The sequence below is a fragment of the Larus michahellis genome, chromosome 1, assembly GCF_964199755.1.
Source record: "Larus michahellis chromosome 1, bLarMic1.1, whole genome shotgun sequence".
Classification (NCBI taxonomy): Eukaryota; Metazoa; Chordata; class Aves; order Charadriiformes; family Laridae; genus Larus; species Larus michahellis.
In genome coordinates, this window is record NC_133896.1 from 129575330 (window position 1) to 129597422 (window position 22093).

The following is a 22093-nucleotide window of genomic DNA, read 5'->3' on the forward strand; positions in this document are numbered from 1 at the left end:
CAGAAGCAAGCGACTAAAAATTGCATTTATTCTCCTGAAGACTACCCCTGCTGCCGAGAAGATGATACCCCTCGTGGCTCGAAGCAACCGAGTCGACGAGCGAGGCAGAGGAGTAAAAAAGCTGTGGAGAACAGAACCCAAAGCGTGGGACTGTACAAAGCCACTGGGAGGACTGCCTCAGTGTTAACCAAGGGAATCGCACGAAATGCCCCGGGAGGAGTGATAGCACTGAAAAGGACTGGGTAATTGGAGTGAGTGTTCAAACTAAACTTATTACCCGGCCGGGTTTCCACCCTTCTCGCCACACTCTAATTTTAATTTTACTAAATCTTGTAGGTGTCTTATTGTTTGCACAGCAAGGGGGGTTGTGTGTTGCTCTGGATGAGGAATGCTGCGTATATGCAGATCACACTGGAGTAGTTAGAGACACCATGACAAAACTACGAGAAGGATTAGAAAAAAGAAAGAAAGAAAGAAAGAGAAGCACAGCAAAGTTGGTATGAATCCTGTTTCAATTATTCCCCATGGATGACTACGCTATTGTCTACCATTGCGGGACCTATGCTACTATTAATTTTGGGATTAACATTTGGCCCTTGTATATTGAACAGAGAAATTGAAATTGTAAAGGGCAGACTGGAAGCTGCCCATTTAATGCTTCTCAGGGCTAAATACGTGTCATTAGATCAGGAACCAGCAATAGAAGAAACATTAGCTTTAAGTCACGCTGAACTCCAAAGATTTGATGAACAAAATGGTAAATAAAAAAAAAAAAAAAAAGAAGGGGGGATTGTAATAAATAGAATCATGTTTGTTAATCAAATCAGGCTTTCTTAAAGGCTGGTGAAAACTTACACTGTTTCGACTCTTCACATACTTGAATCGCAGGCATCCGGTGTGCTGTCCGGGGCACTTTGACACCTCAAGGCCTAAATCACAGGCATCTGGTGTGTTTTAACACTTCAAAGGGAAGAGCTAAGTTGTGAGATAAGCTGAAAAGAGTCTCCCCAAGGACACTGATAAAGATGAGGAGCCTTCAGCCCCACGACCATCAGGAGGCGGGACAAGACCGACCCCCTAGCAACACGTCGCTCAGACACGGAATATACCAGGATTGACACATATACGGGAACCAGAAGAGTATATAATCAACTACTTTCGGGAAGTGGGTGTGCGCCGTTGGCGGAGCAAAGACTCCCCGGCCGCCCAGCGCTGTTTTGCTTGTTGCCGCTTGCTTAATAAACTAATTTGATTAATTGGACTGGTTCCTGTCAATTATTGGGCCTCAATCTATAACAATATGTATGTGTTTCAGTGTTTGCAGGACTGTATCCTAAAAGATTAATGTTTCAGTGCCTGTCCTTATTAGGCTAATACCCTGGACTCTCCATCAAGTTATCTTCTCCTGTAGGTAATCATGTTAATTTTTCCCCCCCTAATTTATATAAAGGCATTACTATGATTCCCAGCCTAAACACATACTCTGAAATGTGACAATGGTAATGCATAATACATTAGAAAAATATTTATTAGAGCTTGCACAGAATTAAATTTGCGCTGCTTACTAAAATAGATGTTGGGAAATGTGCATCTTGCCAGTAAAACTATGAGCTTACACTAGAAGTGCTTGCTTCTGCCAGTTACTTTATTTCTGATCTATCATGTTTTGGAATGATCTGGTGAAATTTCAGTGACCAAAGTGATGTATGTGCTTGTGACATGAATATGCAAGGTGAAACACAATTAGCTACCATTCTTTTCCTGGTTTTGCTTTCAAACTTCAGGTTGCTCTTGAGTAGAAATTGCTAAATGCAAAATTGTGCGGTGTTTTTCAGTCCATACTTGCAGTATACAATTTCATATAAAATGTGACCGTGCCATTGCTCAGACCTACCTGTTTCTGCAGATAATCTTGTTCTTGTGCTCCTCTTCTCAAAAATCATGGCCAAGGATTTTCCTTGCATCAAAGGCAAATACTGGAACATGAAGATTGAAGGCATTTCAATTTTATAGTCATTATGCACTTCTTTCACATTTTAATCATTAGAAAAGTTACGTAGGTGTTTTTTTAACCACAGCTTTATTCTCTTGCCCCTCAAAGAATTTATTAGCAGTGCAAAGGTTAAAGGAAAAGAAGGGATTCTAGGGGCATAAAGCAACTGCATTTTGGCACTCACCTTGAGCTAACATCAAGCAGAACTCTGATACTAATTTAACACCATGCAGGGATGTGTCTTCCCTTTCCTACATTTAGTGCTGCATGTACACCATATGTCAATGGATGGGGTTAGCCAACAAAAGGGAGTTAGCTGTGAAAAGCTGTTTAACCTTTTCACTTGCGAAGTCCTCTGAAGTATTTAAATAATATCTCTGAACACTTTACAGGAAGGCTTTTTGATTTGTAGCACATGATTTACAGTATTTAAGAGCTCAGGTGATGTTCAGGACAAGACAGCTGAATGGCTCATTCCCAATACTCTTCAGAAAGATATTTATTTCAATGTCTGAGTGACCTAAATGACAGTTGAAGCGTCTTACCTCTCCTTTGTGCTTTATCCTTTGTTTCAAATCTGAGGCCATCCACAGCAAATACTTCAGCTCATCTGCTTTGTAGTTCTGTAGAGTAAGGAGGTCACGACCTTTCAGATGAACATTCATTTGAGCTGGTGGCCCATACCTGTGTCAAAAGAGCAAAAAATATATGCTTTTTGTCATTCAACACTAAATTTTACACATGCTAAAGCCAACGAGCAAGAACCTGAAATCTCTCCTACTCCCCTCATTTGACTCAGCTGGATCAGCTTGATGGACTGTGCTAATTGGTTTAAATAACTTTTACTGTCAGACATACACAACATGATAGTATGCACTATATCGATCAGTGCTGTAACAGTATCTCAAATTGTATTATAAACTGTACATTGGATCTAGTTTCCTTTGCCTTCTGATATGCATATATATTGACTGCATGCTGCCTAATCAAATAAACCCAAATGCATAAAGCCATTCAGGGCTTGGTGAAATGGCTTACACATAGACTGCAAAGCTGACCTTTGGGGGCAGAGAAGACAAGGAACAGATCTTGGCGCTCTTTCTCCCTCCTTTGTGCTTTGTGGATGAGCAGACACTTGCCATGTTCCACCCCCACTGATACAAACAGTGTTATTTCTATAAATGTGTATGAAATCTCTTGACTACACCAGGGAAGAGGGTAAAAAAAAAACCAGCAAAGCAGCCATGCGCTCTGGTCCTTCCCCTACCACAGAAGAGACATTCTGGGCATGCGCAGTGTATTCATTCAGTGTATTCTGGCCTCTAGCCAGATTTGCAACTTCAGAATCACATGAAATTGGATGCTGATAATCACCCACAAAAGTTACATGATCAAATTTCCTCTAGCTTAGACAAGGTGTCTTAATGAAAGTCAACCTCCAAGCCTGTGTTTTCACAGGCTTAAGATTAATAAGGGAGAGCGGTAGCTTAGTCCCTTCTCTGGCACTGTATCTACAGCCCTCCTTAGCATAACACAGCCCCCACTGCTAAGGTTTGGATGTATATAAGCTAAATATATCTTTTTAATTAAAGGCAGCATTTTTAGACTGATCTGATGGAATGGAGACAAAAGCAATGCAAACAAATGGACCAAGTGCAGATATCGCTTTTGTATTTTCAAGTAGGCTTCCCTTTAGCTCACCTTTAAAGCCAGGCTCCGTTACAGCACCTGCCAATTGCCAAGCCCTGGTGCCCACAGCTAGGAAAATTCAGGATAAAAAAAATAGAATTGCTCTTCATTCTTCTGTTAATTACAATGAGTAAAAGTCCTGTTAGTGGATAGGCCTTTTATGGCTTCTAAAGAATTTGGTGTTAAATCAGTTAAATCTGGAGGGAAAGACTTTTTCTGCAGAATTTTGTGGTGTAGGCTCCAGCTGAAATCGGAGGAAGAGAGCAGCTCTTAAGGGAATAGTATCACACATAATTACTGTCTGTTTGACATCACAGAACAAACTGCATGACTTTTCAAATCATGTAGCTGGATTTGTCTTTAACTGAAGATACCTAAATGCAGTGTAAAACACCTTCTGGACACCTTAAAAGTGCTTTAGACACACATTATACCACCACAATTACTAAGAAGACTTTTTTCACAGAGAAAAGGAACAGCAGAAACATGGAGAATATATGAAGAAGTAGCCCATGCAGATGTCCTACAGATTAATATTGCTGGAACTCAGGATATGCTGTCATATATCAGGGCAATGTGCTCTAGAGATTATGCAGACTGCCAGAGGATCCATCACTAAGCTAAGCACAAAGCAGCACAGAGATTCCCATCAATGTGCACCATCAGAGCCTGGTCTCTGCACAGGCCCCCACACTGCAGGAGGGCTGTAGTTTTGTGTAGCACTGTGCAGATAAAGGAGAGGAATTCTTGTTTTCTAGGTTTAGAGTAATGTTGCCTGTGTATTTTCTTAGAGTGTCTCTGAAAATTGATTCTTAAGTGAAATACAGTCTAAACTTGTCCTGGTTTGAGGTACAACAGAACCAACTTTCTGTTCAGTAATTTTAGTTTCTTAGCTAGGCCTCTTCTGACTCTCTGAAATTAACAGCACGTTGTGTCTAAAACGGTTCGTTCAGAGTGATAAGGCAGTTTGTGCCAAGGAATGGTATGCAGAGAGGCTCTTGCTTACACTTATTGCTGAAACAACCAAGGTCAGCTAATTTCATTACTTATCCCATTAGAGGGTCAGAAGCGGAAAAGCGTAGATGGGTCCCACCTGCAGGGAGGAGCAGAAAGGACAGGTAACCCAAAACTGACCAACAGGGTATTCCATCCCATCTGCCCCATGCTCAGTATAAAAGCTGAGGGATCAAAGGGTCAACTCTCTTCCTTCAATGGCTGATGACTAAGGAGGACCCTGTCTGTTCATCTGCCTTTGATCCCAATCCGTGTGTTCCTGACTCCAATTCTGGAACCCGGTTCCTACCTGTCGCTGAGTCCAGCCTGGGACTTCCCCAGTGCCTGCCGGTGACATCATCCTGTGAGCTTAATACAGTTTTGTATATACTGTATCTATTTCATTATTTTCCTTTTTATTTTATTATTAATATTTTATTAAAGTAGCTTAGTTTCTTCTAAACTCATAAATCTCTCTTTATCTCACCTCCTCCTCTCCACGCACGAGAGGCTGGGGGGAGCGTCTGTTGCCGGCCATTGGCCGATTTGGCCAAAACCATGACAGATTTATTGGTGCCCAACGTGGGGCCCGAACGGAGCTCTGATAGATTGCCTGAATAGTTTGAATTCCAACTTGTCGAGGGAGAACAGACAGTTTACATCACGTCGTTCTTATATGAAATCTTGTATCGTGTCCTTAGAGAATTTTGTATGAAGTTAATTGATGCAATGGGGATTAACTGGTCAAATTTATTGCATGGTTTATTTATTCTTTGTGTTTGGATGTGGTGGTCTAAGCATGCTATGTTGGTGTGGATTTGCCTTCAGATTTATAAAATAATTGCTTGGATAACGGTTCTACCTGTATACCTTGGGCATCACGTGATGGAGTCTTTTACTAATTACACTTTCGGGATGGATTCTTTTGCTAATCACGCTCTTGGTCTTACCTGGGGAAAGTTTACTTTACCCTTTGATGATGATTATGCCAAAGTGACAGTAACAGAATTAGGGGATGAAAAACCTTCGGGCTATTTGGAGAGTGAATATTACTTTCATTTGTATGTGATTCTGTTGTTGGGTTTCCTGAATGTGTTGCAGGGGTGGTTTATTGTTAAATATCAGTGCAGGAGTGAGTATTATGGGACACCTGATATTGATACTCAGACCCCGTGGCCAGAGTCAAAGATAGCAGAAATTCAGACAATCCTGCCGCTAAAAGACACAGCAGAAACTCAGACAACCCTGCCACCGAAAGCTGCAGTAGGAATTCAGACAACTCCCGCCACTGAAAGCTACAGCAGAAACTCAAACAACTCAGATTACTGCCCGAGCCACAACACAGACACAACCAACACCACCGGCCCCGATAGCAGCGCCAGTGGCATCGGCCAGGCCCATGGTGGCACCGACCACTCCGCAGCCCGCGGTCAAAGTCACTCCGCCGCCTGCTCCCCCCCCGCACCTGTATCGCCAGCCCCACCTGCAGCGGCACTGGCTGCTCCAGCCCTGACAAGGAGCACGGTCACGGCTCCAGCTCCTCCAGCAATGGGTGCTGCTGCTACCCAAACTCGCGCAGAACCGGTATAAGTTGCCCCAGTGACCAGGAAACAGAAAAAGTTAGCTCGTTCCCCTGCCTCTGATGACAAAGACCAGCCCAAGCCAGACAGTGTAGGAGAGGGTTCCTCTGAAGAAGATCCAGGAGAGGGTCCTTCTCAGGCAGATAAAGGAAAACGTCCTGCTAAATCAGATCCAGGAGAGGGTCCTTCTCATCCAGCGTTAACACAGGATGAGGACTCAGATGCAGAGATAATAATTAAATCCTTTTCTATGAAGGATTTGCGAAATATAAGAAAGGACTTCAGTCACCATGAAGGGGAAACACTTGTCTCCTGGTTGCTCCGATGCTGGGACAATGGAGCTGATACCATAGATTTAGATGGCAGAGAAGCTGAGCAGTTGGGAAACCTGTCCAAAGATAGAGGGACTGATAAAGCAGTTGGGAGAAAGGCAGACGTCCTCAGTCTCTGGAGGCGACTGCTGGCAGCTGTAAAGGGCAGGTATCCCTTTAAGGATGATATCGAATGCCGTGCAACCAAATGGACCAGCATGGAAAAAGGTATTAAGTACCTGAGAGAACTGGCTGTGCGAGAGGTGATTTATAGCAACTGGCAAGTGATTATAGACCCTGATGAAATGCCATGCAAACGATCTTTGTTGAGGAAGTTTGTGCAGAGTGCACCATCAAATTATTCCCACACATTGACAACAATGTTCTGGGGAGGATCTGATACTGATACACCAACTGTAAATGAGGTGGCTAACAAGGTGCAACAGTATGAAGACAGTCTCTCCCGTCCCCTTCATGTCGCAGCTGTGGAGAAAATGGCTGAGCAAACTAAGGCCATGGCTGAGACAGTGGAGAAAATGACTAAGACAATAGCTGAGCAAAATGGGAAAACTGATAAACTTCATGAACTGCTTGAAAAACTGTCTACGAAGAGGAAAGAATCTCACTCTTCCCCTGAACAGACCCAGGTTGCAGTCATTAAGAAAAAACGCCCTCCTACAAAACCAGCTCAAGGGAAACAGGATCCACTCCAAGATTTCCTGTGGCTTTGCCTCTGCAACAATGGAGAAGACATGAGTAAGTAAGTGGGATAAAAAACCTACTCCGGCCCTGCAGGCACAAGTGCTTGAGTTGCAAGGTAAAGCAGATGGAAGAATGAATTTCTACGGGAGGAGAGATGCTCCAGTCCATGGTAAGCGATGCTCCGGTCCTTGCAGGAACTCGTCTTCTAATTGCAGCTGTTGTTCTCAACATTAGAGGTGCCCTGCCTCCAGCCAGGAGGAGGAGAGGGATAACCGAGTTTATTGGACTGCGTGGATTCGATGGCCTGGCACATTAGAGCCACAGAAGTATAGAGCCCTTGTGGAGACTGGTGCACAGTGTACCCTATTGCCATCGAATCATAAAGGGACAGAATCTGTTCCTGTTTCTGGAGTGACAGGTGAGTCTCAAGAACTGACTGTATTAGAGGCTGAAGTGAGACTGAATGGGAATAAATGGGAGAAGCACCCTATTGTGATTGGCCCAAATGCTCCGTGCATCATTGGCATAGACTACCTTAAGAGAGGGTATTTCAAAGACCCGAAAGAGTATCGGTGGCCTTCTGGTATAGCAGCTATAGAGACTGAGGACATTACACAGCTGTCTACCTTGCCCGGTCTTTCACATGACCCTTCTGTGGAGGGACTGCTGAAGGTTAAAGAACAGCAGGTGCCAATTGCTACTTCCACAGTGCATCAACGACAGTACGGCACTAACCGAGACTCTCTGAATCAGCCCATCCAGAACCCGATTCGTCAGCTGGAGACCAAAGGAGTGATCAGCAAGACTCGCTCACCCTTTAACAGCCCTATATGGCCAGTGCGAAAGTCTGATGGAGACTGGCAGCTGACAGTAGACTATCGTGGTCTGAATGAAGTCACACCACCACTGAGCGCTGCTGTGCCAGACGTGCTGGAACTGCAGTATGAATTGGAGTCAAAGGCAGCCAAGTGGTACGATACAATTGACATTGCTAATGCATTCTTCTCTATTCCTTTAGCAGCAGAGTGCAGGCCACAGTCTGCTTTCACCTGGAGAGGCATCCAGCACACCTGGCATCGACTGCCCCATGTGTGGAAACACAGCCCTACTATTTGCCACAAACTGATCCAGACTACACTGGAGAAGGGTGGAGCTCCAGAGCACCTGCAATACATGGATGACATCATTGTGTGGGGTAATACAGCACATGAAGTTCTCAAGAAAGGTAAGAAAATAATCAAGATTCTTCTGAAAGCAGGTTTTGCTGTAAAAAGAGGTAAGGTCAAGGGACCTGCACAAGACATCCAGTTCTTGGGAATTAAGTGGCAAGATGGTCGTCACCAGATCCCACTGGATGTGATCAACAAAATAACATGTATGTCCCCACCTACTAACAAAAAGGAAACACAAGCCTTCTTAGGCATTGTGGGTTTCTGGAGAATGCACATTCCAGGTTATAGTCAGATTGTGAAAACTCTTTATGAAGTGACTTGAAAGAAAAATAATTTTATGTGGGATCCTGAGCAACAACAGGCATTTGAGCAAATTAAACAAGAGATTGTGCATGCAGTAGCCCTTGGACCCATACGATCAGGACATGACATTAAAAATGTGCTCTGCACTGCAGGCGGGGACCTACCTGGACCTGCAGAAAGCACCAGGGGAGACTTGAGGTCGACCCCTAGGATTCTGGAGTCGAGGGTATAAAGGCTCCGAGGCCAACTATACCCCAACTGAGAAAGAAATCTTGGTAGCATATGAAGGAGTTAGAGCTGCTTCTGAGGTAGTTGGTACCAAAGCACAGCTCCTCCTGGCACCCCGATTACCAGTCCTGGGCTGGATGTTCAAGGGTAAAGTTCCTTCTACTCATCATGCCACCGATGCTACCTGGAGTAAGTGGGTTGCCTTAATCACGCAGGAAGCTCAAATAGGAAACCCAAATTGTCCAGGAATCGTAGAAGTGATCACAAACTGGCCTGACAGCAAAGACTTCACAATGCCAACTGAGGAGGTGGTAACTCATGCTGAGGAGGCCCCACCATATAATGAACTCTCAGATAATGAGAAACAGTATGCCTTGTTCACTGATGGATCTTGTCTTATTGTAGGAAAACATTGAAAGTGGAAAGCTGCTGCATGGAGTCCTACACGACAGGTCGCAGAAGCTACAGAAGGATAAGGTGAATCGAGTCAATTTGCAGAGGTAAGACCTATCCAGCTGTTCCTAGACATTGCTGAACAAGAAAAGTGGCCAATACTCTATCTCTATATTGACTCATGGATGGTGGCAAATGCTCTGTAGGGGTGGTTGAAGCAGTGGAAGCAGAGCAACTGGCAGCGCAGAGATAAACCCATCTGGGCTGCTGAATTATGGTAAGATATTGCTGACCATCTAGGGAAACTAGTCGTGAAAGTATGCCATGTAGATGCCCACGTACCCATGAGTCAAGCCACTGAGGAACATCGAAACAATCAGCAAGTGGACCAAGCTGCTAAGATTTTCAAGACAGATTTGGACTGGGAACATAAAGGTGAACTGTTTTTAGCTCGGTGGGCCCATGATACTTCAGGTCATCAAGGAAGAGATGCAACATATAAATGGGCTCGTGACCAAGGGGTGGATTTAACCATAGATGCTATTGTGCAGGTTATCCATGACTGTGAAACATGCGCCAAAATCAAGCAAGCTAAAAGGTTAAAACCTTTGTGGTATGGGGGTCGATGGTTGAAATATAAATTTGGGGAGGCCTGGCAAATTGACTATATCACACTCCCTCAAACCCACCAGGGTAAGCGCTATGTGCTTACAACGGTGGAAGGAAGCACTGGATTGTTGGAAACCTATGCCATAGCCCATGCTATTGCCCAGAATACCATCCTGTGCCTTGAAAAGCAAGTCTTGTGGTGACATGGTACTCCAGAAAGAATTGAGTCAGACAATGGGACTCGTTTCAAAAACAGTCTTATAAGTAATTGGGCAAAAGAACATGGTATTGAGTGGGCATATCATACATGGTATTGAGCGGGTATATCGTATCCCCTATCATGCACCAGCTTCTGGCAAAATTGAGCGATACAATGAATTGTTAAAAACCACCCTGAAAGCAATGGGTGGTGGATCCTTTAAAAATCGGGACAAGCATTTAGCACGCGCTACCTTGTTAGTTAACACCAGGGGATCCATCAATCGAGCTGGTCCAGCTCAATCACACCTTTTATATACAGTAGAAGGGGATAAAGTCCCTGTGGTGCATGAAAGGAATATGTTAGGGAAAACTGTTTGGGTTTTTCCTGCCTCAGGCAAAGGCAAACCCATTTGTGGGACTGTTTTTGCTCAAGGACCTGGATATACTTGGTGGGTAATGCTGGAGAATGGAGAAACTCAATGTGTACCCCAAGGAAATTTGACCCTGGGTGAGAAGACTTAATTCTGAGTTGTATGATATTAATCGTTATATGATACTAACAGTGTTCTATAAGTGTTTTTCAGGATAACGCAGTGGTGATGAAACCTGAACCAGCTTCATCAAGTGACGTCCAGCACAACTCTTTGAGATGGACATACTACCCATGGGCACGAACCACACTGAATTTCATTCATCCCTGAGAACTTCATTCATCTTTCCTACCCTGAGATTCTGCTGAGAGATGAAACTCTACAGTTATGAACTATACAGACTTAGTGGACTTTTGTAGATAAAATCATAACTGAGTAAATTGCATATATCTATTTCTATATATATATATGGTGTATGGATAGATTTGATAGATAAAGGATTAGTGATCTGAGCATGATGCAAATGGTATGGAATAAGGGGTGGAATGTCCTGGTTTGAGGTAAAACAGAACCAACTTTCTGTTCAGTAATTTTAGTTTCTTAGCTAGGCCTCTTCTGACTCTCTGAAATTAACAGCACGTTGTGTCTAAAATGGCTCGTTCAGAGTGATAAGGCAGTTTGTGCCAAGGAATGGTATGCAGAGAGGCTCTTGCTTATATTTATTGCTGTAACAACCAAGGTCAGCTAATTTCGTTATTTGCCCCATTAGAGGGTTGAAAGTGGAAAAGCGTAGAGGGGTCCCACCTGCAGGGGGGAGCGGACAGGACAGGTGACCCAAAACTGACCAACAGGGTATTCCATCCCATCTGCCCCATGCTCAGTATAAAAGCTGAGGGATCAAAGGGTCAACTCTCTTCCTTCAATGGCTGATGTCTGAGGCGGACCCTGTCTGTTCCTCTGCCTTTGATCCCAATTCTTAAGTGAAATATAATCTAAACTGTATGTGTGACAGAAGTAATAAATATTTGTGGCAAATAGCATTTAAAATAATAATGCACATTTCCAAGCCATAAAGACGAATCTTCATAGCATTACAGTCATTAGCAAAATAAAGTTACATATTTTGCTGTAAGTGTTGTCCGTCTGTCCCCGTGCTTGCCTCCATCGTGAGGTAAACAACCTTGAAACAGTTAGGATGCATCCAAATGCCCTACTTTTTAATTTGAAGTGGGTGTTACCGAGCTAGCAAAATGATCTCCTGTACTTCTATATTCAACAGCTGCAGAATACAATATACCTGACATTATAAGAAAGGCTGGGCATTCATGGGTCAGGTAGCTTCCACCATAGCATGAAAAAGAGCTTAGCAAGGTAAGCTACTGAAATCCAGCTTTGAATACCAAGGTTCTTAGTTGATATTCAAGGGATTGGCTCTGATGTTAACGTGTGTATTCTGAAGGAAATTTGTTTCATAACTGACTTTTTTATTATTATTATTTTTCAGAACAGGAATTTGCTACTCAATACAGTTTGGGGGAACAACAAAAATATTTATTTGTCCTGTTTTAAAATCTATGCAACTGCTTGCTGCTTGGTCACTCTACTCTCCTTTTCTGCATTGTTTCCAGGGCAGCTTTGGTGCTGCTCCTCAAGTTTCTAATTGCAACCTACAGTTCCTTCCAGGGAGTTAGAGATTCTCTAATCTCAACCTGCCAAGCAGGAACTCCTGTTCATTGGTCATGTTTTACCACTTGACACGACTGAGAAGTGGACTGAGAAATATCCACCACAAATTTCTGCGCTGGTAGATAGTGAAGCACTAAAATTGTTACCCAAAGAGGATCTGGAATTACCCTCCTTGGAGATTTTCAAGATGTGGCTAAGCAAAGACATAACTGACCTCATATGCTGTTGTCAGGCTACAAGCAGAAAGTTGGACTCTGCTCCTGACCTCTGTGTTCCCATGATTAGTCTGTTTATTCTATGACCTTCAAGAAATGTGTTGCCATCCCTATTGTCCACATCCTCTGAAAGAGAGGCAGAAGCGGACAAATAAATTCCAGAGAAGGACCATGAGACAACATACCAAAGTTAAAATGTAACAGGCAGAACTGCAACGTCAAGCAGTTGGCTTATTCCTTTCTGAGCAGGGCCAGCAATTACTTTGGACTATTAGCATAGACTGATAGATACTAGGTTATCCTGCAGTATCAACCACAGTGTGCTTAACTTGTAATGTTAACACAGCTGTGATAGCTTATGCCAACATTATGATAGACTGTTAAAAAAACCCTAAAAATAACAAAAAACATTATGTGGGGAGCTTAACAAATTGGATGACTTTATTGGAAAATGAGCTTTACTGCAGTTGTTCTCCAAACTTGCTTTTCTATCATCTCTGCTAACCAGAGAAAGTTCCCACCAATTGCCAGCAATGAAAATCCAAAATCCATACAAAAATTATCACCCAGGCTTCAGGACCACTTTAAAACTGTAGCAAATAAATCACAGAACTTGGAAAACATTTGTTTTTCATCTGATGTAATGTAGAAATGATAAATAAAAATGACATATTGCACATTAGGATTCCTGTGAATGTGAAATTCCCATATATTGTTTTCCAGCACTAACCATTTGTTACGCAACGCTGTTAATGCTATTCTTATTGACACGGACATGAAAACACAGGAAGATGTGGAATTAAGTTTCAAGTCTTTAATTTTAACCTGATTCTGGAGATGTGACAAGCACGAGAAGCAGCTTACTGAAACACTGTCTTACAGGTACTTTTCTGAAGGCACAGGGGACAGGGACGTCTATGTGGCTGAAGCCAGGTCTACCTGGTTAACTCGGAGCCTCATATCACATCATGCTTTTCCTGCACGCCTCCAGTGTATATAGAGAAGAAAAAAAATACCAAAGGGGAGATTCACCTTGCAGCTTCAAGGAGAGAATTTCCCCCCCAGTAGTAGATAGGATAATTGTCTCCATGCATAAGAATTTCCTGTACTTTATTAAAATAGTTATTTATTGATTACAGTGCCTGCAGTGTACACTGACCTCAAGAAGAAACATTCCTTCTTGACTTTGCTGCTAAATTCCATGGAAAGAATTAACAGCATTTCACAAACGTTAAAAGGGAAAATCCTCCAGTCTCCCGAAGACGCAGAGTTTGCTGCCTTGGGAAGCAAAAGGGCACTAAAAATGCAGGAAAAAAAGTGCCTTTCTCTGAAACACTCACTCCTTCACAGGATTCAGATGCTTTTGTCTCCAGGTTTCTGACTAAATGTCACTGAACACCAGACAAAACTCAAGGATAAGCTTACCAAAACTGTCGCAGCAGCTGCTTGCTGGTCCCGGTTAGTTTTGCAATACTGAAGACATTCCTCATGTTAAACAGCATCTTCTGTTCGTGGTTGCCTTCTCTCAGTCACACTAATAAAGTTAAGAGAAAAAAAGGGCGTACGAAGCAGAGAGCGAGCTGCACTGCTGTGCAAACGAGGGAAAACCAAGAACCGAAGTCTTTGCTTTGGTTGTCCCAGACAGGGCTGGGCCTGGCGGGGGCTGACACTGAAGCTTTTCCTCGGTCAAACTCTACCGACAGAGATTTCTCACAGGGCCCATTGCACCACTCGCCATTTGTGCTCTTCTCCAGGGTGGCCCATCATATCATACCTGTGTCAACACCATGTCGTAGCAATTCCCTGCTTGTTAAATATTTGGACAGGAGCATGTGCTAGTAGAAAAAGGCAAAAGAAGGCTTGTCAGGGCACAGCATGAGCAGGGCGGCTCCCCTGGGGACAGGACTGTGACCAGCACGGCCTGGGCAGGGACCCACAGCCCCATGTGGAGCTGCAATGGAGGTCCTGGGCCCACGGGTGTGGGGCTGGGCAAGGCCATTAAGTCTTATTCGTGCCCTCAGGTCCCTGACAAGAATGGAGAAGGGCTACATTAAAAAATGTCTATTTTCCTGGAGTTTTTTTTCTGACCAAGCTTTCAGTTGTGCTATGGTAGCATTAAACAGCCCTCAGTGAGGCCCAGAAACTTAAATACTGCGGCCTGCATACCTTCTTATGTTAAATTTCTTGCTGTATAATCTGATGTTGGTCAATTGCTAAATACTGAAAAGATTTCATTTAAATTTCTGCCTTCAAGTATAATTGTCAGATAAGATTTTACGCCACCTGCACTGTAGGTGGTTTTGAAATATGAGCATTGCTTTCTCATTTCCTCCTCTGTGTAAGGAGATAGGTACTTGTGTAAATCAAGGTGATGGCATATCTGTCGGAGAAGGCGATATGTTGAAACTGCAATGTGAGGATCACATAATTAAAACACACAGAAAAAAAAGTTCGACTTCCCCAGAAAGAGAGACTGCCATGAAAAAGTCGTGCAGGGCGACAGCTCCTGGTGGGATTTGTTCGGGACCCCTCATGCCAAACCAGCCCTGAGGTGCTTGGAAAACACAGCACTTGCCAGGGGAAACGTCAGGCAGAAGCAAAACCCAACAGAAATGAATGGGAAGGGAATGAAAGAGCCAGCAGAGCTGCATGTAGAGAAGAAAGCCAGGCCATCATTTCCCTCTGGGTTGCCCATCTCTGGCAAATGACTCCCATGGCCTTCAAGCCCAGCACAGAGCGTGTGCCACCCAGGAGAAAAGATGGTGGGGAAAGGTGGTTGAGGTGCCAAGGCCACCAGTCTCATCCTGCAGCTCCACAGGGGCCAGTGCCCCTCTGTCAGGTCACCCCTGTGCAGGGACTGCCCAACCCCAGTTCCCACACGGACCGATTGCCCAGTAAGCTCCTGTGAGCGAGCGGCAGCACCAGGCATGGCAGGAGAGTCGTACCGGTGTTGTGACACACTTCTCTTACATTTGGGGTGGCAGCAGCGTCTCTCAGCGTGGAGCCCTGAAGCCAGCCCCTCATCCTGCTAGCTGCCCTCAAGCTGCCAGGGCTCAATGTGCTACCAAGTGAAAAACTGACTCACTCATCTCAACACCGTAAAATGCTTCAATGTCAAAATCAGGATTGAACTGGTTTAGCGTATTTCCATATTTCAGGGCTTGGTATTGAAAATGGAGGAATAGCAGTACATGGGTTGAGACACACTTGTGAAGAGAGAATAATGTAGTGTCAGAGAAAAGTAGATTAGGATAAATGAAGGATATCAATATAGTCACAGAATCACAGAATGACAGGGGCTGGAAGGGACCTCTGGAGATCATCTAGTCCAAGCCCCCTGCCAGAGCAGGGTCACCTAGAGCAGGTTGCACAGGAACGCGTCCAGGCGGGTTTGGAATGTCTCCAGAGCTGGAGACTCCATCACTTCTCTGGGCAGCTTGTTCCAGTGCTCTGCCACCCTCAAAGGAAAGAAGTTTCTCCTCATGTTTAGGCGGAACTTCCTATGCTCAAGTTTGTGCCCATTACCTCTTGTCCTGTCGCTGGGCACCACTGAAAAGAGCCTGGCCCCATCCTCCTGACACCCACCCTTTAAGTATTTATAAGCGTTGATAAGATCCCCCCTCAGTCATCTTTTTTCCAGACTGAAGAGACCCAAGTCCCTCAGCATTTCTTCATAAGAGAGGTGTTCTAGTCCCCTAATCATCTTGGTAACCCTTTGCTGCACCCTCTCCAGCAGTTCCCTGTCCTTCTTGAACCGGGGAGTCCAGAACTGGACACAGTACTCCAGATATGGCCTCACCAGGGCAGAGTAGAGTGGGAGGATAACCTCCCTCGACCTGCTGGCCACACTCTTCTTGATGCACCCCAGGATGCTATTGGCCTTCTTGGCCACAAGGACACATTGCTGGCTCATGGTCATCCTGTCATTCACCAGGTCATCTAATATGAACATAAGGTCTCTCTCCTCTCTGAGCTGGCAGGAGACAGACCCTTGACACCTCCTTTCTCGAGAGGAAGCAGCAATCAGGGTACGGACAGGGAAGAAAAACATTTATACAGCAATGTATGTGGGGTAGTGCACCAAACGTGCCCATGGTGCTTCCTTTCAACCCAAAAGAAACACCTTGGGAGGTCAATGTCCTTTCACAGCTCATCTGCTCCCCAGCCTCCTGCCCCGAGGAAGGGCCTGACCTTGGTGCCTCTCTTTTGCAGAGTGGGGCTCCAGCAGCGGGGGCACCTCCAAGGGGGAGCAGCTTCCAACCTGCTGCATCTATGATTCTGTGATCTTCCAGTCGTACGTGTCTGCTTGAACAACTGGGACAATGTGGTATAACTGGGCCCCTGCCAGCACAACTGTTTTGTCTGCATGCAGTGGTCGTCCAAAACCAAATGCCCACTCTATAAGCAACCTTTCCCATACATCCTACACTCAGTGGTGGCCAATGAAGACTTACATTGGCTCAGCGTCCAGCCACTTGCAGATGCTGCTGGCAACTTTGTCCCTTCCCCATCCTTCCTTGTTCAAAGACCTCCTTAACCAGGTCAGCCATCCTGCTAGCAGAGTTACATTTGTCCAACTTTGTGAGGTGGCTCCCATCTCTCCCAACCAGATGTTGATCCTCAAAAAGGACCCCTCAGTCACAGAAACTAAAACCCTGCTGCAGACACCTTCTTCCCATGAATCTTCCTAGTTGCTTCGTAATGCATTTATATTCTTGTCAACCACAGTATCTGGTAACTACAATCTCAGGCATCACTTCATGGAACAAAGTTTGCTCAGTTTTATTTCGAACGGCTTTTGATGGATATCCCTTCGCTCTGGACTTAGGAGAAGTAGTTAGGGCAGAAAGCATCAGAGAGATACGGGGGCTCAAAGAGATGAAATCCCTGCCTCTTGTAGGGGCAAAATCACACTTTCTGTTCCCTTTTGAAAACGTGGCTACACTTCTTTGTGTGTACTTATATGGATATCTCATCTTATGCACCAACAACTGTCTTGATTAAACTGCATAAAGCAGGGCTTAAATTGGTTGCCCAGGTTGACAGCTGCAGCCTCTGTCGCAGCACAACATCCTGAAAACAAGACCTTTTTCTTTCGGCAAGGGATGACCTGGCATACCTGGAACACACAAGAATAGCAAGAAAACGTAAATCCATAAATGACTATAGATTTTTTGCAGGGAGGGAAAAGCTCCACTGGCAGTTTGGGACTGCACATTAAATATGATTAAAAGGCTACAAGCCCCTGGACTTACTCCAGTGGGGTGTGCACAATTGCCATCATCCAAGTGTCCCTGGCTGGGTGAGTGATTGAATGTCTTCTCGTGCAGCCAAAAGGAATACTTCACATGGACATCCTGGTGAAAGAGACAAACAGAGGAGACTTGTCTTTGAGGACAGCAGAATCCCAGTGGTGACAAAGTTTCTGCATCATGTTCTGTTCACCAGCTGAGGGAGGGCAGCCCCTCCACTCACTCAGCAAAGCAAGCAGACGGTATCAAGAGCCTGACTTGGCTACCCAGGGCGCTCAGGGCCGAGCCCCGGTGGGAGATGGCTGCTTCGGCAGCTGGAGGCAGGGACAGGAGACAGAAGCGATGTGCAGGCACATAGGGACGGTGCCAGGAAAGCAAAGCCCTGCTGGAGAGAAGACTCGCAAGGGGCCTTCAAGGGAGGCGATTCTTCCCTCCTTTCAGCACCCTGGCCTGCCGTGGCCGCACTTCGCTCCCCGCATCGGGGGTGGGGGGGCACGGACAGGCCGCCGCCGGCTCAGGGGAACCTCAAGATGGCGGGGCGAGAAGACCAGGCCCCCGCTGACCGCCCCCCCCCCCGCCGGCCGCCAGGGGGCGCTCCCCGCCGCGCCCGCCAGCCCCCCGGCCAGCCCCGGTCCCTGCGCCGGCCTCCTCGTCGTGCGCTGCGCCGCTCCCCGCCGCTTCTCTATGGCCGTTGCCCGTGGCAGGGCCTCTGTTTACTTCCGGCAGCCCAGCGCCGCGCTGCATGGGGCGTGGGGGCGGCCGCCCGGCGCTAGCTGCCATGGCCGAGCCCGCCGAGGAGGAGGAGCTGCCGGTGCCCGGTGAGTGGGGTGACGGTCACAGGGGGACGAGAGCCGTGGGCCGAGTGGCGGTCGCTGCCCGCTTCCCCCACGGCGGCGGCGGCGCTGGGCGGGGGGAGGGGGTGAGGAGGGCATCACCGGCGCCCCAACGGCCGCCTCCCTGTCCCGGCTTGCGCCTGCGGCCCCCGGGCGCCCCGCTCTGCACTTGACGGCCGCCCCCGGCTCCCGCCGGCCGGCGAGTGCGGGTGCCCTGCGGGGCGGCTGTGGGCCGCCGGCTGGGGCCCGTGTCTTCCGGCAGAAATACGTGCGCTGACGTCAGAGATTAGACGGGGGCAAGCATGCCGTCGTCACCGGCATGGCACGGTGGTGCCGTGTTAATCAGGCAGGGTGTTTTGGTTTTTTATTTGCAGTTAATAAATGAGTTGTGGTCCGTGGTTTGACCTACGGTAATTTTTAAACATTTGCTGGGTCCTGAGACAGCAAAACCCTCATTTATGTTCTGTGGGATTTAATTTTGTGAATCGGTAGGATTTAATTTCCAAACAGATGGCTTAGGTTTCAGTTGTGGAATGAATGAGATACAAAGGACGTTTGTGACTTAAACTGTCTACTTTTTCCTATACGTTGAATTAAGAATACATATATATTTTCTCACGTTAACGCTTCCGAAAGAAAAAGAAATGAACCAAAGTGCTCCACTTCGGCATGAGTGCCAAAGAGGTCACTGTGAGCATGTTCAAGACGTGGCTGTCTGGCTGGAGATTAAAATTTAAAATAAAGTTTTCACATGCCTTTGAGCATGTCTAAGGTTGTAAGTGTGTCTATGTAGAATGAGGAAAAACTCAACCCTTTCTTCAAAAGGCTTGAATTTGTCTGCACAAGGCTTGTTTTTAATAAAACAGTGAAAGTGAAAACACATTGGAGAGGTAGTAAATTACAATTTTATACGTATCTGCTGAACCTGATGCATAAAATAACATGTTATTTGCAAATACGGGAGACTTGCATTAAAGAGTAATTTCTAAATGAACATCACATTTACGGTTTAAGAGAGAACTTTGGGTTTTGGAGCTGCAGTGCAGACCGTTGGTGCGATTGTTTTAATTGAAAGGAAACACACAAAGTCGTTTCAATGTTATTATCAAATATGTGATATCATAGTTTGATATCACGTATCAAACTATGTGTAATTTTACAGAAGCAATCTAGTGTCACTGTGTGTATTTGTGTTATCATAGCTTACACATTAACAAAAAGTCTGCAAGGAAAAGGTTTGGTTTTTTCTTTGTTTTCTTTTCCAAAAAATGATTCTACCCTTAAAGCACGAGGTTTGACTTTTTAAAATAGGAGGTTTAATTGTGCTTTGACACATAGTCTGCATGGCTTTTGGCAAATTATTTAACTTGTAAATTGGTTTATTGTCCTGTAGAATTGATATTTTCTGTTCAAGCCACATGCTTAACTAAAAGGTGAATGAATAGTTAACATTCAATGTTTTAGAAAACATTGCTGCCACTTTCGAAAGTGGGAAGAATTGAGAAAACTAGTCAGATTACAAGGGCGGAAGAGCTGTCTGCACTTTATTTTGGGGTGGTTTTGTTTGGGTTTTTTAGATCATGGTCTTATGATTGAAGACTGTTGTGCCAAACCGTGTTTTGAAGGCTGAGAGTTTTTAGGGGGGTCGTTTTTCGAGCACATGTATCTTTTCAGATGAATGAGGAAGAGTGGTCAGTTTGGAGCCTGTCACCTCTTTACAGGGTGTGTGTGTCTCTCTCTAATCCAATTTGGAAAACCTGTTTGAATTCAAGTACAAACGTAAGTGGGAGCTCTTTGTCTGGACCTGCTTTCAGGATGAATTTTTTATTTCACTTTCTGGGGGTAGTTATTCAGAGTGCTTTATTCTTTCTTTTACACACCTAGTAGTTTTTCCCAGAGGGTAGTGATAAAGTACATTAGTATACTTTAAAATAAATTATTGTATCCTCAGAACACAATATACCAGCAGCAATACCTACTCTATTAGGAAATTCATGGAGGCTGAGAAGAATCAGGAGGACTGAAATGTGAGCCTGAAAATGAAGTAGTCTTGGTGAAACAGAATAGAAGAAAACGCTTCAGCTGTTTAAAAAAAAAAAAAAAAAAAGAAGATAGAAAACTAAAATGCACAATTGAATTAATAGGAAATGATGATTTCAAAATGTATGAGGCAAAATTTGTTTTCACTAAAATTGACATTATCTCTTTGTGTTTTAGAATCAGGTGCTGTTTTCACATTTGGAAAAAGCAAATTTGCTGAAGATATTCCTAGCAAGTTCTGGTTCAAAAATGACAAGCCTGTACTTATATCATGTGGAGATGAACATACTGCTATTGTTACAGGTCAGTATTGGAAATGGACTGTATGATAAAAGGTTCTATATTTATACAGCTTGGAAAGTTATGGTTCTTATTTGAATCCTGAGGTAATACATCAAACACGGTTGTGGAAAGGAGAGAGAACTGTTCTGTGGGAACTATTGGGTGTCTTTGAAGTTAGTGTGAGGTCACTGAAGGTTTCCACAAGACATGCCCAAGAACTGTCATGAGGAAATCTGTAGTAGCTGAATGTTTCACACAGGATTTAAAGTAAGCATGACTTTGTTCAGCTTGAATGTTTCTTGGGAATCTGGCAGTGTCTAGTAGGCAATCTTAAATATAGAGATTTGTATTGTGGAAGTAAACAGTACCTATTGAACACAGTCAACAAGTTCACTAGGAATCTGCCTGAAACAATAGCTAAAATTGTATCTCTGAAATGAAAATTTGAATTAGTGTTAACTGTCAACTGAAAATAACCCATGAAAGATCAACTCAAAAAACTTCAGAAAATCCTACTAATATTGGAAATAAATTGCAAAAGCATTCAAAAAAGCTCAGATGCAATACAGCGAGCAGTATTAATGTTTATTTTCATTTCTTTGCAATGATGGAAACAATACTCATTGAAGAATTTGTTCAATTTCGTGGAAGGTAGTACTCTTCTGTTCATGAGTAAGTGTGTCAATTGTACTGACAATTGACTGCTGACAGACAATAAGACTCTGTTGTTCTGAAATTTATAGGCATACTTTCAGGACTTTTTTTATTGGAATGTATTTATTCCTCATCAAGGCCCAACTGGTCATTGCTCATTAAATAATTTCCTGAGAGTTTCTTGCTATGTCCCTAAGCAAAGTTGAAGATGCTGTATTTTTAGAATGAACTACTCCAGCCATGACAAAAAAACAGTATAGATTTCATGGACTGCAGAACATCTTGAGGTGAAATGATACAACTAATTTTTCAAGCCTAACTTCATAGAAGATGAATTATCCATGAATAGTTTATTTTGAAGAAAACTTGACACTGTTTCTTGGATTGAACCAGTTCCTGTTAAATTGCCGGTTGCATAAAATTGATGAGAATGCACTAGGGCACTGTGAAATTTTCCTTTTGAATTTTTTTTTAATATATCCTTTTGTATGCCCACACTCAGTTTGAAATAATGCTAGTATAATTCTCAGTTTAGACTAGTCAATTTAAATTGCCTCTTTGAGTTCCCCCAGCCCGTGCCAGCACT

General features: G+C 44.4%; 2 protein-coding genes across 4 annotated transcripts in view; one reads left to right on the forward strand and one right to left on the reverse strand.

The window, feature by feature from the left end:
• Positions 1–13948, reverse strand: part of OTC (ornithine transcarbamylase) — a 44702-nt gene extending 30754 nt beyond the window's left edge. The window contains exons 1-3 of the mRNA XM_074572878.1: positions 13872–13948; positions 2539–2677; positions 1895–1976 (exon numbers count right to left, since the gene is read on the reverse strand). Coding sequence (XP_074428979.1) covers positions 1895–1976; positions 2539–2677; positions 13872–13948 — 298 coding nt within the window. The remainder of the gene's footprint in view (positions 1–1894; positions 1977–2538; positions 2678–13871) is intronic.
• A 4376-nt stretch (positions 13949–18324) lies between these two features.
• RPGR (retinitis pigmentosa GTPase regulator) overlaps positions 18325–22093 on the forward strand; it is a 46957-nt gene continuing 43188 nt past the window's right edge. Inside the window, exons 1-2 of one of the 3 annotated variants that reach the window (XM_074603986.1) lie at positions 18325–18516; positions 20749–20874. In XM_074603986.1, the coding sequence (XP_074460087.1) occupies positions 18441–18516; positions 20749–20874 (202 nt within the window). In that variant the 5' untranslated portion in view covers positions 18325–18440. The remainder of the gene's footprint in view (positions 18517–20748; positions 20875–22093) is intronic. The other 2 variants (XM_074603994.1, XM_074604005.1) reach the window with 2 other exon arrangements.